The sequence below is a fragment of the Phascolarctos cinereus genome, unplaced genomic scaffold, assembly GCF_003287225.1.
Source record: "Phascolarctos cinereus isolate Bilbo 61053 unplaced genomic scaffold, phaCin_HiC Scaffold_5;HRSCAF=322, whole genome shotgun sequence".
NCBI classification, from domain to species: Eukaryota; Metazoa; Chordata; class Mammalia; order Diprotodontia; family Phascolarctidae; genus Phascolarctos; species Phascolarctos cinereus.
The window spans coordinates 260363153-260379981 of NW_027555958.1; the positions used below are offsets into that span (position 1 = coordinate 260363153).

At 36.7% G+C, this 16829-nt stretch overlaps 1 protein-coding gene across 1 annotated transcript in view; it reads right to left on the reverse strand.

Annotated features, from left to right (window-relative positions):
- Nucleotides 1–16171, reverse strand: part of COX10 (cytochrome c oxidase assembly factor heme A:farnesyltransferase COX10) — a 111211-nt gene extending 95040 nt beyond the window's left edge. Inside the window, exons 1-3 of the mRNA XM_020966000.2 lie at nucleotides 16016–16171; nucleotides 10206–10339; nucleotides 6279–6600 (exon numbers count right to left, since the gene is read on the reverse strand). Coding sequence (XP_020821659.1) covers nucleotides 6279–6600; nucleotides 10206–10339; nucleotides 16016–16058 — 499 coding nt within the window. The 5' untranslated portion in view covers nucleotides 16059–16171. The remainder of the gene's footprint in view (nucleotides 1–6278; nucleotides 6601–10205; nucleotides 10340–16015) is intronic.
- Between the last annotated feature and the right edge of the window lie 658 nt (nucleotides 16172–16829).

A 16829-nucleotide genomic window follows, 5' to 3' on the forward strand; every position in this document is an offset into this window, starting at 1 on the left:
ATAACACCTTAAAAAATAGCCTAACCCAAATGGCAAAAGAGGTCCAAAAAGCCAATGAGGAGAAGAATGCCCTAAAAAGAAAAATTGGCCAAATGGAAAAGGAAGTCCAAAAGATTACTGAAGAAAATACTTCCTTAAAAATTAGAATAGAGCAATTGGAAGCTAGTGACTTTATGAGAAATCAAGACACTGTAAAACAAATCCAAAAGAATGAAAAATAGAAGACAATGTGAAATATCTCATTGGAAAAACAACTGACCTGGAAAATAGACAGGAGAGAATTTAAAAATTATTGGACTATCTGAAAGCCATGATCAAAAAAAGAGCCTAGACATCATCTTTCAAGAAATTATCAAGGAAAACTGCCCTGATATTAGAACCAGAGGGCAAAATAGAAATTGAAAGAATCCACAGATCTCCTCCTGAAAGAGATCCCAAAGGAAAACTCCTAGGAATATGTAGCCAAATTCCAGAGTTCCCAGGTCAAGGAGAAAATATTACAAGCTGCCAGAAAGAAACAATTCAAGTATTGTGGAAACACAATCAGGATAACACAAGATTTAGCAGCTTCTACATTAAAGGACTGCAGGGCATGGAATATAATATTCCAGAGGGCAAAGGAGATAGGATTTACAACCAAGAATCACCTACCCAGCAAAACTGAGTATAAAATGCTCATTCAGTGAAATAGAGGACTTTCAAGCATTCTTGATGAAAAGACCAGAGCTGAATAGAAAATTTGACTTTCAAATACAAGACTCAAGTGGAACATGAAGAGGTAAACAGGAAAGAGAAATCATAAGAGACTTATTAAGGTTGAACTGTTTACATTCCTGCATGGAAAGATGATATTTATAACTCATGAGACCTTTGTCAGTATTAGGGTAGTTGGAGGGGAAAAAATTATATGTATAGACATGGATATAAATATAGATATGGATATAGATATAGATATGGATATAGATATAGATATAGATAGGGAAAGATAAAGGGCACAGGGTCAGTTCAAGATGAAGGGGTCATATCTAGAGAATAAAAGTAAGGGATGAGAGAGGATCATACTAGGAGAAGAAGAAAGGGAGAGGTAGAATAGGGTAAATTATCTCACAAAAAAAAACAGAAAAGAAAAGGCTCTTACAGTGGAGGGGAAACTGGGGAAGGTGAGAGGGAATGAGTGAATCTTATTCTCATAGGATTTGGCTTAAGGAGGGAATAACATACACATTCAATTGGGTATAGAAATCTGTCTTACCCTACAGGAAAATAGGGGGAGAAGGGGAAAAGAGAGCAGGGGGATGATAGAGAGGAGGGCAGATTGGGAAAGGGGGTAATCACAAGCAAATACTTCTGAGGAGGGACAGGGTCAAAAGAAAGAATAGAATAAATGGGGGGGCAGGATAGGATTAAGGGAAATAGAGTTAGTTTTTCACAACATGTCTACTATGGAAGTGTTTTGCATAACTGCACATGTATAACCTATATTGAGTTGCTTGCCTTTTCAATGAGGGTGGGTGGGGAGGAGGAAGGAAGAAAATTTGGAACCCAAAGTTTTAAAAACACATGTTTAAAAAAATGTTTTCACATGCAACTGGGAAATAAGAAATACAGAAAATGGGGTAGAGAAGTCTATCCCGCCTTACCGGAAAATGGAAGGGGAAAGGGATAAGAGAACAGGGGGAGAGACAGAAGAGAGGGCAGACTAGGGGAAGGGGTATTCAGAATGTATGCCATCTTGGGGTTGGGGATGGGCGAGATGGGGTGAAAATTTGTGAACTCAAAAACTTGTGGAAGTAAATGTTGAAAACTAAAAATAAATAAATTTATATTAAAAAAAAAAAGATGGGCAGTTAGGTGGCGCAGTGGATAGAGCACTGGCCCTGAAGTCAAGAGGACCTGAGTTCAAATCTGGCCTCAGACCAAACACTTGACATTTCCTAGCTGTGTGACCCTGGGCAAGTCACTTAACCCCAACTGCCTAAAAGCAAAAAAAAAAAAAGCACAGTACTCCTAGTTCCATATTCTTGAGCAGAACAGAAAGTCAAATCTCCTTTCTACCCAAAAGGCCTTCAAATGCTGAAAAACAAGTATCATGTGCTCTGTAAAGTCTTCTCTTCTCCAGGCTAAACATCCCCAGTTCTTTCAAATGATCTTAACGTGGCACAATCTCAACTCTTCAATATCACGGCTGCCATCCTCTGAAAACTCTCAATTTCCAAAAATATAAAACCAAGAACTAAACACACTATCACATATCAATCAATAATTTACTAAGGACCTACTATGTGCCAGACACCGTACTAAATATTGGGATACAAAAGGAGGCAAAAGAGTCCCTGACCTCAAGGAGCTTACAGTTTAGTGGAGGAAATAACATGCAAACAAACATATACATAGCAAGCTATATTTTGTTGTTGTTCAGTCATTTTTTCAGTCATCTCCAACTCTGTGATTCCACTTGGGGTTTTCTTAGCAAATATACTGGAGTGGTTTGCTATTTTCTTTTCCAGCTCATTTTACAGATAAGAAAACTAAGGCAAACAGGGTGAAGTGACTTGCCCAGTATTTCACAAGCTAGTAAATGTCTGAGGCTAGACTTGAATTCAGGAAGATAAATCTTCCTCACCCCAGGTATGGCACTCTATCTGCTGCAACACCTAGTAGCCCTTTATCCAGAAGAAATAGGAAATAACTAACAGAGGGAAGGCATTAGAATTAAACAGTGTTAGAAAAGGCTCCCAGGAACTTAGAGGGAGCCAGGGACTTTAGTAGTCATAGTGGAGGACAGAAAAAATTCCAGGAATGGGAGACAGCCAGAAAAAATGCCCAAAACCAAGAGATGGTGTGTCTTGTTCATGGAACAACAAGGAAGCCAGTCACTGGATTGAACAGTACATGGTGCGAAGTAATGTGTAATAATATGATTGGAAAGGTAGAAGGTGGATAGGTTATTTGGAGTCAATGGGGAGCTAATGAAATCAACTGAGTAGGGGGATTACATGATTGGGCAGAGCCTCACTTTGGGAAATTTACTTCAGTGGATGAAGAAAGGATCAATTGGTTTCACCATGGCATATGTGGTCTCAACGTAGCAGAGGTCAGCAGGGCCATTACCTCATTAATTCTTGGATGCCATGCCTGATTTAATGCTTCTGAAATCCCATTTTTTGACAGTCATATCACCCCAATGACTCATGTAGCTCTTGTAGCCCACTAACATCTCTAAACCTTTTTCAGACAAATTGCTATATAGTTCGGCCTCCCCAATCTTGTTCTTGTGATGTTGCTGTTTTGAACCCAAGTATAAAACTTATATTTGTCCCTACTAAGTTTTACTTTATTAGATCCACACCAATACTCTAGCCTATGAAGGTCTTTTAAAATCCTGACTTCATCTAGTGTGTCTAGGTTTGTGTCATCTATAAATATGATAACCATGCCATCTATACCTTTGTCCAAATCACTGAAAAATATATCAAACAGCACAAAGCCAAGCACAGAACCCTAGAACATTCTAATGAAGAACACCTTGAAAAGTGACTCTGAACTATTAATGACTCCTCATTAGGTTTGGCCAATCAGTTCTGGTATCTAAATGTATTATAATTTAGATCTTATCTTTTCATTTTGTCCCCAAGAACAATGCGAGTGACTTTGTCAAATGCTTAGTTACAATCTAGAGTAACAGTATCTACAGCATTTTACTGAACTACCAGTCTAGTAACCCCATTAAAAAAAGAAATGTGATTAATCTGCCATGTCTTGTTATTGATTTCACATGCTGGTTCTTTGTGAACACTGTCTCCTTTTCAAGATATTTACTGACCATACCTTTAATAATATACTCCAGAATTTAATCAGTCAAGCTCTACAACTTACAGTTTGCAGATGCTATTTTTTTTCTATTTTTAAAAATCAGGGCATTAGTCCTCCAATTCTCCATGATCTTTCGAAGATCACTATGGAGTCATATCTACCAGTTATTTCAGTACCCAACAAAGTAATTCTTCTGCACCAGGTGATTTCAACAGGTGCTCTCTTACTATCTTCTTCCTTATGTTAGGTCTCAGCTTCCTATTTGCCATTTTTCTTCTGTTCTTTTAATCTAAAAATTATTCTCCTTGGCAGAGAAAATAAAAGCAAGATAAGAGTACAATAGCTCTGCCTTCTAGTTGTCCTTAGCTTTCCTCATCATCCTCATCTCATTCTGAAGTTTCATATTCCTGATGCTGTTCTTACAGGTGCATATACTTTGGATTCATTCTGTCATCTGATCTTGTGTCCACTGTATTTGCCTTTTAAAAAATCTAAGCTGTTTGATGAGCTCCCTATGTATCCACTTCAGACTTTCTTTCTTCCTCCTCAAAATTCTTTCAGAAATTCATTCTTGATAGGTACCCATACTTCTATATCCCCAATAGAATTTTAGCCCATGACATGCTACCTATGCACTTTCTAATGAAAGATAAGAAGAGGGAAAAGTTAAGTCAATTATCATTCCAAAGTTTCCAGTTTAGGACACTGAAAGAATGGTGGTACTTTGTTGGAAATGAGATAAGTGAAGGGATACCATTTTGGAAATGAGAATGCTATAACTAATGATATGCTCACAGCACTCTAGTAAGATGCTCTCTGCTTTCATCACTGGTCATTTCTCAAGTGCAGGGCTTGGGACACCTTTTTGTGGGATGAAAATTTTGATTTGATGGTCTTTCTTCTCAACAGCGAATCATCAACATCATCACTTTCAGGACAAACCTCCTAAAGGTCCGTAGGCAGCTGCATGACCAATCTTTCTGCTCAAAGATTGTATATAACTTGTTACTCATCTTTCATTTTTTATTGTTTCCTTTTTAAAATTTATTTCATTCTGAACTTAATACAACAAGCATTTCCATAATATAGAACAAAAAAAGGTTGCACATGAAAATGCAAATCTATTATGTACAACTTGTTATCCCTTTGAAATATATATTACTCATATAACTTTTTTCCCCTTTTTCCTTCCCCCTGCCCTAGAAATAACTGTATTAGACACAGTTTTGTGTGTGTGTGTGTGTGTGTGTGTGTGTGTGTGTGTGTGTATAAAATCATTCTGCACATACTTCTATTTATCAGTCCTTTCTCTGGATGCAGAGAGCACCTTCCTTCACAGGTCCTTTGTAATTAATTTGACTTCTTTCTTTAGAAATTCCTTGTTTCTCAGAATTGGCATCCCTTATACTTCTTTTTTTCTCCTCATCCTAATATCTGATCTATTGGCTCCCTATGTATAGCATCACAATTAATTCCAACCTTGATTGCTCATTGTCTGAACTTAGAAAATTCCCTGGCAGAGATATCATTTCTTTACTCCTCCTTTTACTGGCTTCCTAACTCTAACTGAGAGGTTTCTCCTCACAGTTTTCTGTCATCTCTGACTGCCTTGGCCAGATCCTTGATGTTCACAGCCCTTACACCACTTAGCAACTTCAGCTTTCTGTTAACTTCTCGGGTCAAAGGCTCTCTTCAAAATAAGCCAGGGCCCATTCTAAGTACACAGAGGAAACAAGTTCTGTTTGGTTGGTTCATTAGGTTTTACCTTGCATTCAAGCCAATTGCACCTGCAGAAGCTTCCTCACTATGAGGAAGTTTCATCTTGAGTAAATCCTTACTCAGATGTTCTATTATCTACCATTCTGTCCCCAAGAACATCTAGATTCAAATTCGTCATTCTCCCATTTTATTCTTCCCCTATTCACAATTTGTTTGGGACTAGAATCCAAAAGGGGGATAATTAATACACTTCTAGACTATAAGTTAATGCAGAAAAGATCCATCAGGGTATATCCAGACCAAAACAGGTTCCTTAATGAGCTGTCATTTAATGATTCAGATATATAGGTTGAGGGTAGCCAGTAGCAAGTGTTATGCTATCTACAACAGTCTGCTATTCTCCCATTACAGAAACTCAACTATAACAGGCCTCTATACCAAATGCTTCTTTAATGTAAAGTTGAATTAGAAATATAATTGAAGTAAGAATTAACATGCTGACATATTTTCAATATATTAAGTTGAAAAGAATATAATTTTAGGTAATGGCCTTGCAATCTATCAAATTAAACAATTCAAAACATTCAGATTTATATTAAAGTTCAATGAAAAACAAAAACAATATTAAGAGTCCCAGTTTTAATAAACTACTTTGTTATATACTAAGCAAAATTATCTCTTTATATAACTGGAGATGAACATGAAAATAAAGAAATAACCTAGTACAGTAAAAATAATAAATGTACCTGTAAGTTTGATTTTGGATAGCCGAGCCAAAATTCCTGGTAAGTCATCCAATTGTAGTTTCATTTCTTTCCACTGCTTTTCATCTTTGGACTCTGTCCCCATTCCTCCTAAGCTTTCAACTATTGATGTAGTTTCTAATTCTTTCAACTCCTTCTGATTTGAAATTTTAGACAAAGGTAGGTTGGGAAGTGAAATTGATCTGATCTCATGAACAACTGTTTTGGCTTGACTTAAAGATGTTTTCTCAAGGAAGTGAGATGTCTTTGGTTCTGGCTTGGGTTTTACTTGCTGGTAGAGTTTTCTGTTCAACTGCATCACATACTGAATGAAAAAGGTATTTTACTATAAGACATACATAGAATATTTTCAAATAAAGTTATTTTAGGCAATCAAAATTAAATCTTTAATTTAATTAGAACAAATAATGATGAGCATTTCCTTTCAATAACAAATACTTTAATCCATTCATTTAATATGTATTTTTGTGTGACTATTATTTCACCCCAGGTCCTAATCTTCATGTTTCCAAATTTCAGTTTAGTCTTTCGACTTTTGACTATTCCCTTTGCTCAATGGCTTTTTTGATTCTTGCCCCGCTGACACACAATCAGACAGAAGTTCAGAGTTGAAAGGGGTCTTAGAGGACACAAAGTTCAAACCATGTGCAATAAGAAATTCTCTCTACACTATTCCAAAAAAAGTCATCCAGGCTATGCTTGAAGATTTCCACAGCTTGGGGCAGGGAGAGGCTGGAGAAAAGGAAGGGCAACTCAATATCTTCCAAAACAGCTTCTGGACAGGTCTAATTGTTAGGAATAGTTTTAAATTTAATTTTACACACTGAGCTGAAATCTGTCTCTCCATAATTTTTGGCTATTACTCTGAGTTCTATTCTCTTGGGTAAAGCATGAAAAACCTAATCTCTGTTTGATATGGCATTTCTTTAAACACTTAAAGCTATCATGTCTCCCCTACATCTTCTCCTCCCCAAGGAAAAATTCTTCCAACTGATTTTCATAAAAAATGACATTTGGGCCCTCCAACTATATAAAATAATGTAGAAACGGATGAGGTGGCCTCTCAGTTTCTTTTCAGCTCTAGAGCTACGATCTCACGAGGTTTCTGGTCTCTGATTGTGATGCAGTTTATCAATCAGTGTTCTTCCTGAAACATGGAACCCAGAACTGAAGAAAAAACTCCAAATGTGCTCTGACTAGGGTAGAAAATAGTTGAACTATCATGTCCCCCATTCTGTTCACTATGTCTCTTTTTTTTGTTTGTTTTGTTTTGGTTTTGCTAGGCAATGGGGTTAAGTGACTTGTCCAAGGGTCACACAGCTAGTAAATGTTAAGTGTCTGAGACCGGATTTGAACTCAGCTCTTCCTGACTCCAGGGCCAGTGCACTATCCACTGTATCACCTAGCTCCTCCTCACTATGTCTCTCTTAATAAAGGCTAAGACTGCATTTACCTAGACATAGCAGTTCAACAAGAAGGGACTGGACTCCTTCTATAAGAAATGTTAGTTTAGCTTTGACCCAGAAAGGAGTCACTATAGGTTCTAAAATAGGTGACTGATACAATGAAAACTGTTGGAAAAGGAATATTCCAGCAGTTTTGTACAGGATAAAGTGAAATGGGAAGAAAAGAGGTAATAAAGGAAGTACTCATTATAATCCAGGAAATAGAGTGATGAGGATCTGAACAAGAGATAGAATGGAAAGAGCAATGGTCTTGGGAGTAAAAGATCTCAGGTTCATGACTTACTAGCTTTTTGGCTTTGAGCACATTATTTGGCCCCACTGAGCTTGAGTTATCTCTTCATTTATAAAATGGGAATATTCCTTATTATTAAATAAAAATAAAAACTCCTCTTTTTTCTTCAACTCTGTCCCCATCCAGTTATGAAAATGTAACATAACTAATAATATGGGCTTTAAGAAGGTGGATATCACTTGAAAAAAAAAGAAACAGGATCCCAAGGGAAAGGATCTATATGTACAAAAAACTGTTATAACAGCCTTTTTTTGTGGTGGCAAAGAATTGGAAACTAAGGAGATGTCTGTCAGCTAGGGAATGACAGAATAAATTGTGGTATATGATTTACAGAATTTGTAGTTCATTATTTGAGGATTTCTTGGCAAAGATACTGGAGTGATTTACCATTTCCTTCTCTAGCTCATTTTACAGATGAGGAAACTGAGGCAAACAGGGTAAGTGACTTGCCCAGGAGTAAGTGTCTGAGGCTGGATATGAATTCCAGTCTTCCTGACTCCTGGCCCAGCACTCTATCCACTGTACCACCAAGCCGCCCCTATGTGACAGAATACTACTGAGCTATAAGAAATGATGAAGGGGATGGATAAATTCAGAGAAACTTGGGAAGACTTATGTGAAATGATATAAAGTGAAGTGAACAGAACCAGAACACTGTACACAGTAACAGCAATATTGTAACCATGATCAGCTGTGAAAGACTTTGCTACTCTAATCAATACAATGATCTATAACAATTTTAGAGAACTCATGATGAAAAATAATATCCACCTCCAGCAAGAGTACTAATGAACTCTTAAATGCAAACTGATGCATACTTCTTTCGCTTTCTTTATTTTTCTTTCTTTTGGAGGATTGATGGGGAAGAGGGAACATGGCTAATATGGAAATATATTTTGCATGCCTTCACATATACAATGGGTATAATATTGCTTGCCTTGTCAATGGGTGGAGGAGGGGCTGTAGATAGGGAGAGAATCTGGAACTCAAAAATTTTTTAAATGAACAAATGTTTAAAAACAAACAAACAGGATTCCAAACCATGAATCTGCTAAAATTCCTTAACAGGGCATTAAGTCTTTGCCTTCAAACTTGTTACCTAAACCCTCTGATCCTTTGCAGTTTATAAAAATAGTGAAAATACCACCATCGGGAGGAAATAACACCATTAGGAAGCTTCTGTGCTCTATCCAGCTCAAAGAACGGAATATAGTAATGGAAAGATTTCATAAATGAATGCTACATTGTGACAAGCAGATCACTGCTCAGTTTAGATGCCATCTCCTAAAGAAACCTTTTCGAATCCCTCTAGTTTTTAGTGCATTCTCTCTCCTCAAATATCTTTTATTTACTTATCTGTTTACAGGTTGTATTTTCCAGATGAATGACAGTGACTCTGGAGTAGAAAGAGTTGGGTTCAAATCCTGCCTCAGATATTTATTACTTTGTGCCTTAAGCAGGTTATTTAAGCTCCTCTGGCCTAGTAATTTCTTCATTTGTCAAATAATGGGGTTGCATTAGATGACCTCTGGGATCCCTTCCTTCTCTCAACCTGGGATCCTGTGATTCTATGTGGAAGTTCCTTGAGGGCAAGGATGATTTTTTATTTTTGTCTGTATTTCCAGCATCTAACACAATCTCTTGCATAAATTAGAACTGAAAGTATAGATATTTCTTACACATATATAAGTACTTTGGATTATTTTAAAATAATGAGTCACTGTTACAGGAATGAATGTGTTATAAACTATGCATTCATAGATCTGAAAAATAACTTATGTTTACATAGAACTTTATTTCAAAAAGAACTTCACTTTCAACAACCTTTAAAGTAGGTAGTGTCAGTATTACTATATTCATTAAGTAACCACAGAAATTGAAGTTCAAAGAAGTTTACTGATTTACTCAAGGTCTCATGAATACCAAATTTAGGTTTTCCTTATTTTAGCTTAGTTAAGCATTTCTTCAAAATGAATTTGCAAATTCAGGACCATACTTATTAATGCTATAATTCAGAGTTCAGACTTACTTTAGAAAAAACCACCAAAGCAATAACACTGAAGTTTCTAAACCGAAGAAAATGCAAAATAACAACGCTTAATAAGTTTTCTATAGTCTATAAATCAGAATTGGAATATTTTCTAAACTTACCACGTGCTTGAGGAAATTAAGGTGCTGAAATGTAATCCATTGTTTATTAATATTCCTTAAAAGATGTATAAGTCTATGAGGTGTCTGCTGCATGGTTCTTCTTTTTAGGTGACAGATACATGCTCCTACCTGGCCTACATTGTAAAGGGAAAAAAAAAGATAGTTCAACTCACCACAAGAATGATTAAATCTAATCAGTAATCAAAATTAAAAATAATAGTTAATACTGAATTATAGAGCTGACAAAGACCTCAAAGCTATAAAGTTTAATAGCTTTGAATAATTAACTCTCCATAAAGTTATAACCTAATCAATGTTTTAATCAGCCCCAACTTTTAAGACAGGTTAAAAGGCAAACATCACAAACAACCAGCCTTTGAAATTATTATCAAGTCATGAGAGACCTTCCTCATTTTCTATTTTAAAAGAGTTACTAGCCTCAATAAAATGCTTTTGATATAGTCTACCTAGATTTTAGCAAAGCATTTGAGTCAGGATATTGTTAGTAGTAATAGGGGACTTCAATAATCTATACATCTACTAAAAGTAGAACATATAATACTTTTCTTGTCTTAATGCTAATTTCAACCTGCAAAATGTAGAGGAATTAACCAGGGGAAAAAACCTATTTTGGATCTGATTCTCACCAACAAGAGGAAACTTCCTGATGAGATGGAAATCATGTAAATCTACAGGGAAATGACTATTCTATTTTAAAATCTTTACAGCAGAAAGCCAAGTATAATCTTATATACATCCTAGAATCTAGGAACACAAATTTCAAAGATTTCACAGAAATCAAAGTTAAGGTTACAAGAATTAAAATTCTAGAGCGAAAGTCAGCCCAGGAGAAAAAGGAAACCTTGAAGAATAGAATTTTGAATAAAAAATGGCCACAAATTCTAATGAATAGAAAAAGGAAAAGTTGCCTAAAAAAAGACTAGTACAGATCCACAGGAAACAAATTTGATGGTAAGGAAACCATACAAATAAAAGCAAAGTAATCAAATAACAAAAACATGAACTTCACAAATACAGTATAGTGAAGGTATTGTTAAAAGTTTGTCTGAAAGGAAATTTGTGGTATTAGTGGACTACAAGACCAATATGAGTCAACAGTGGGATAGGACAGCCAAAAAATTAAATGTGATGTTAAGCTACACTAAAAGAGCCAAGCTGTTCAAGATTAAATGAGGTGATAGTCCTGGTATACTAAATACTACCTTCTAAGACTGAAGCAGAATTCATTTCTGGGTAGCACATTTTAGAAAGTGTACTGATGAGCTAGAGATTATGCTAAGGAGGACAGTCTGAAAGGTGAAGGGCTTTGAGATCATGCCAGGTAAGAATGGCTATTTAGCCTGCAGAAGTACTAGGCCAGAACAAAAAGCTATGGATACAAATTAAAGAGAAGCAAATTTACACTTATTGTAAGAAAAAATTTCCTAAACATTTTGCTGTTGTTCAGTTGTTTTCAGTCGTGTCTGAGTCTTCATAAATCCATTTAGGCTTTTGTTAGCAGAGATACTAGAATGGTTTACTATTTCCTTCTCCCTATCATTTTACAGATGAAGCAAATGAGGCAAATAAGGTTAAGTGACTTGCCCAGGGTTACATAGCTAGTAAGTATCTGAGGCCATATTTGAACTCAGGAAGGCGGCACTTTATCCACTGTGCCACCTAGCTGCCCCTCCTAAACATCAGGGTTGTACAAAAATATAATTGGCTTCCCCAAGAGGGACTGGGCTCTCCTTCATTAGAGGCCTTCAAGAAAAGACACTTACTGGTATCAAAGAAAATTCTATATTTTTCATTGTATACACAAATTTGACAAACAATTTTTATTAATTTATGATTATTCTAAATCTAAGCACATTCTGTTTAGAAAAAGAAGTGTCCAAACTGGCAAAGTTCCTCATGCCCCTGGATACCACTGCCATATAAATCATTTTAAAGTTGCAATTTTTAGGATTATTTAGTCAAGTTAATAATTCAATAGGAATTTATTAATTGCCTGCCATGTGCTAGGCACTATGCTAAGTGTTGGAGATACAAAGAAAGACATGAGAAAGTTTCTGCTCTCAAGGAGCAAAAAGCCTAACTGGGGAGAGAACATGAAAAGAACTATGGGAAGGCAGAGCCAAAATGGTGGAGTAGAAAGGAAGATAATGTGGCCAAGCTCCTGTACACAAAACTTTTCTAACTAGATCTAGAAAATTCATTAGACTGAATCCAGATAGGGAAATGCAGAAAAAATCTTAGTAAGACCTTTCTTGGCCTTGGTCAGCATAGGGAGACAAAAGGGAAGCTGGCTGACACTAGAGAATTGGTTAGGCCCTAAATGTTAGGTTATCTGGAAGAACAAAAGCTCAAGAACATCAGAGGAATCAACAGGTGACAAAAAGGAAATAAGAAGACCTATAAGTACCAGATCTAAAATGTTATTAAAATCACAAAGATCATAAAGAATCACAAGATCATAAAATGATACCATGAAAGTTACAATCTTCAAAACAATTTGGTAATAGATAACAAAGAGTGGCTAATCAATGGAACAGATTAGGCACACAATTTATAGAAGTAAATGAGCACAGTAACCTAGCATTGGACAAACTCAAAAATGTCAGCTATCGGGTAAGAACTCACTATTTGACAAAAACTGCTAGGAAAACTAGAAATAGTCTGGCAGAACCTATGCACTGACCAACATTTCATGATGTATATCAAGATAAGCCCTAAATGGTTATATGACTGAGACATAAACAGGGATATCATAAGTAAATTAGAGAAACACACACAAAAAAATTCCTGGTCTGATCTACAGATAAGGGAAAATATTTCATGACCAAACAAGAGATAGAGAAATTCATGGAAAGTATAATGGATAATTTTGACTACAAAAAATTAAAAGGTTTTTGCACAAACAAAACTAATGCAGCCAAAAAAAATTTTTTAAGTAGGAAACTAGGGAAATCTGCAACAAGTTTCTCTAAAAAAAAGGTCTCATTTCTCAAGTCTACAGAGCCAAATTTCTAATAAGAGCCATCCCCTAATTGATAAATGATCAAGGAACATGAAATGGCAGTTTTCAGAAGAAGAAATCAAAACTATCAATAGTCACATAAAAATTCTCTGAATCACTAATAATTAAATTAAAGGAACTTGAGGTACTACCTCACACCCATAAGATTGGCTAACAAGACAGAAAAGGAAAATGACTGGAGGGCACGTGGGAAAATAAGTACACTAATGCACGTTGGAGTCTGACCATTCTGGAGAGCAACTTGGACCTATGCCTAAATGGCTATAAAAGCATACCCTTTGACTCAGCAATACCACTGCTAGTTCTATAGCCCAAAGAGATCAAAGGAAAAGGAAAAAGATCAATATGTTAAAAAAAAAAGCAGTTCTTTTTGTGGTGGCAAATAATTAGAAACAGAGGGGATGTCCATCAGTTGGGAAATGACTAAACAAGCCATCAGATATGAACAAAGAAGGATGCTATTATTCTCTAAGAAATGATGAAGGAAAGAATTTATTACCAAAGAAGAGATACAGAACATTACAAAATGTAAAATGGATAATTTTGATTACATTAAATTGAAAGGTTTATGCACAAACAAAGCCAATGCAACCAAATTTAGGAGGGAAGCAGTAAACTGGGAAAGAATTTTTACAACCAGTGTCTCTGATAAAGGCCTCATTTCTCAAATATACAGAACTAAGTCAAATTTATATGAATACAAGTCATTCCCCAATTGATAAATGGCCAAAGGATATGAACAGGCAGTTTTCAAATGAAGAAATTAAAACTATCTATAGTGATTTGAAAAAATGCTCTAAAGCACTACTGATTAGAGAAATGCAAATCAAAACCACTCTGAGATACATCACACCTATCAGATTGGCTAACATGACAAAACAGGAAAATGATAAATGCTGGCAAAGATGTAGGGAAATTGGAACACTAACGTATTGTTGGTGGAGTTGTGAAATGATCCAACCATTCTGGAAAACATTACGGAACTATGCACAAAGAGTTATAAAAATGTGCATACCCTTTAACCCAGCAATAGCACTTCTAGGGCTGTATTCCAAAGAGATCATACAAATGGGAAAAGGACCCACACACACAAAAACATTTATAGCAGCTCTTTCTGTGGTTGTCAAGAATTGGAAATTGAGAGGTTGCCCATCATTTACAGAATGGCTGAAAAAGTTGTGGTATATGAATGTAATGGAACAGTACTGTGCTATAAGAAATGATGAGCAGGCAGTAAACTAAAAGATTAGTGAAAAAATACAAAAATAAGGCAACTCTGTGGTATTTGAGCTAGGCCTTGAAGGAAGATGGGGATTCCAAAAGGTAAAATGAGAAATGAGAAGATTACAGGTATGGGGCCTTTACAAAGGCAGGGAATCAGGAGATGGAATGCCATGCATGGAGTACATCAAGCAGGTAGTTTGTCTGGAGATTAATGAGCAATCAACCCTAAGAATAGACAGCAAGCAAACTGTGAAAGACTTTAAGTGAACGAGTCTACAATTTATCCTAGAGACAACTTGGCAGCTCTGTGATAGATAGAAAGTCTGGATATAAGGAAAATAATTAGAAGGCTACTGCAATAGTCTAAGAAAGAAGTGATAACAGCCTAAACTAGGTGGTTAGGAGATTTTTTAAAATGTGAAACCTCCACCTCTTAGAATCCCCATCTCCTTTCAACTCAGGTACCACTTTCCGAACACTCTTTCCTGATCTTCCCCATTGTTAGTGCTCTTCCTCCACATATCTTTATATCCATTCCCCTCACACAAATTACTTATCTGTGTATGTTATACCACCTTATTAAAAAATAAGTTTGAGGACAAGGACCATTTTATTTTTTCTTTGTATGCCTAATGCCTTGTACATAGTAGATGCTTAATAAAAAGCCTGTTGAATTTGTAACATGATAGATCCAGAAAATTTTTATAACACTTGACAAAGTTTCTGAACACCAAAAACTAATAGAAAAGCAACAAGATAAGCTTTGATCAAAATAAAGAAATAAAGATCATCTTTTGCATTTAGCTATAAACTGTTTTGTGGGGCCAACAAATCATATCTGGGACTAAATTTCCCAATCCGTCAAATAAGGAGGTTTGTTAACACAGTACAACGGAATGAAGCTTGGAATGAGAATTTGGGGAGTCTGGCAAATCACTTGTCTTCTCTGCCACTCAGTTTCTTCATCTGTAAAATGAGAGGGTTGTGTTAGATGGTCCCTTCTAGCTCAAAATTTATGACTCTATGCTAAGCCATTTAACCCCTTTGGACTTGCTTCCTCCTCTGACACGTTGACGCTACAGGAACTAGATGATCAATTAAGTCCCTTCCAGCTCTAATAATTCTGTAAATTCTAAGACAGGTAACTGAAGTAAGAGCTGATTCCTCAGTTACGGCTAAGCTGAGATCAATGCAACACATCAGCCTGGGTCAAGGGGCCCCAACAAGCACCTCTTGGCTCCAAACATTCTACCCCACGAAACCCCAGGATTCAGCCCCTCAGCACCAGGACAATGCAGCAAAATATCTACGGATGATGCGGATGGTGGTTTCTAGTGACAACCCAGAAACTAAAGTCCTAAAGAAAACCAGTGAAGAGAGAGCTGTGGAGGCTGAAAGGCGAAAACCAGAGACACTCCCCCATCACTCCGGGGATGCTTCCTCCCCTGTCCGGCAACAAGACTGTCAAGGCCTACCAAGGTTGTCTCAAAACATAATTAAGAATTACACCATTCGAGTGATAGGGAGCTAGAGGACTCGATACCTGTCAAGGCTAGTGAGGAACGTGCATGAGGACCGGCAGTCATTATGCGAAAAGCCGCCGACTACTTGCAGAGGTCAGCTAGGCTTTCTTGTCCCTCACCGCCTGCTGGGCGCCGCCATCTTGCCCCTCCCATTCCGTGAACAGCTATTTACGTCACATCCGGAGCCGGGCGTCTGTTCCTGAAAGGTATTTTGGGTGAGGCTGAAAGGAGCTAGACTGTAGCAAGTCTGGTTGACTCCTCCCCCTACCGAGGATTCTTGGAGACTGGGACTGGGGCTCTTCCTCATTGTGGTGCATGCGGCATGTAGCACAGGTTCGCTCCCTGTGCAGCCCGGGATTGATGCACACCTGGGAACATTAGAAAGGGAAATTAAGGAAATAATCATAGTAACAGGGCTTGATGCTATTACCTACACTTTTCACAATGTATTCTCTGCCCCACCATATAATGTATACTCCTTGAAGGTGGGAACTGTTTTGTCTTTGTATCCACATTTGACGAAATAAAATGCTTGGTTTTTTTTAAAATAATTTATTTACTTTTAGTTTTCAACATTCACTTCCATAAGATTTTGAGTTTTAAATTTTCTCCCCCTCCTTCTCCTCTCCCTGCTCCCCAAGATGGTGTGCAATCTGATATAGGTTCTACTAATACATTCGTATTAAGCATATTTTCACATTAGTCGTGATGTAAAGAATTAGAACTAATGGGAGGAACCACAAGAAAGAAGAAACCAAACAAAACAGGGAAAGAAAAGAAAAGCAAATAGTATGCTTCCATCTGCATTCCTACTCCATAGTTCTATCTCTGGAT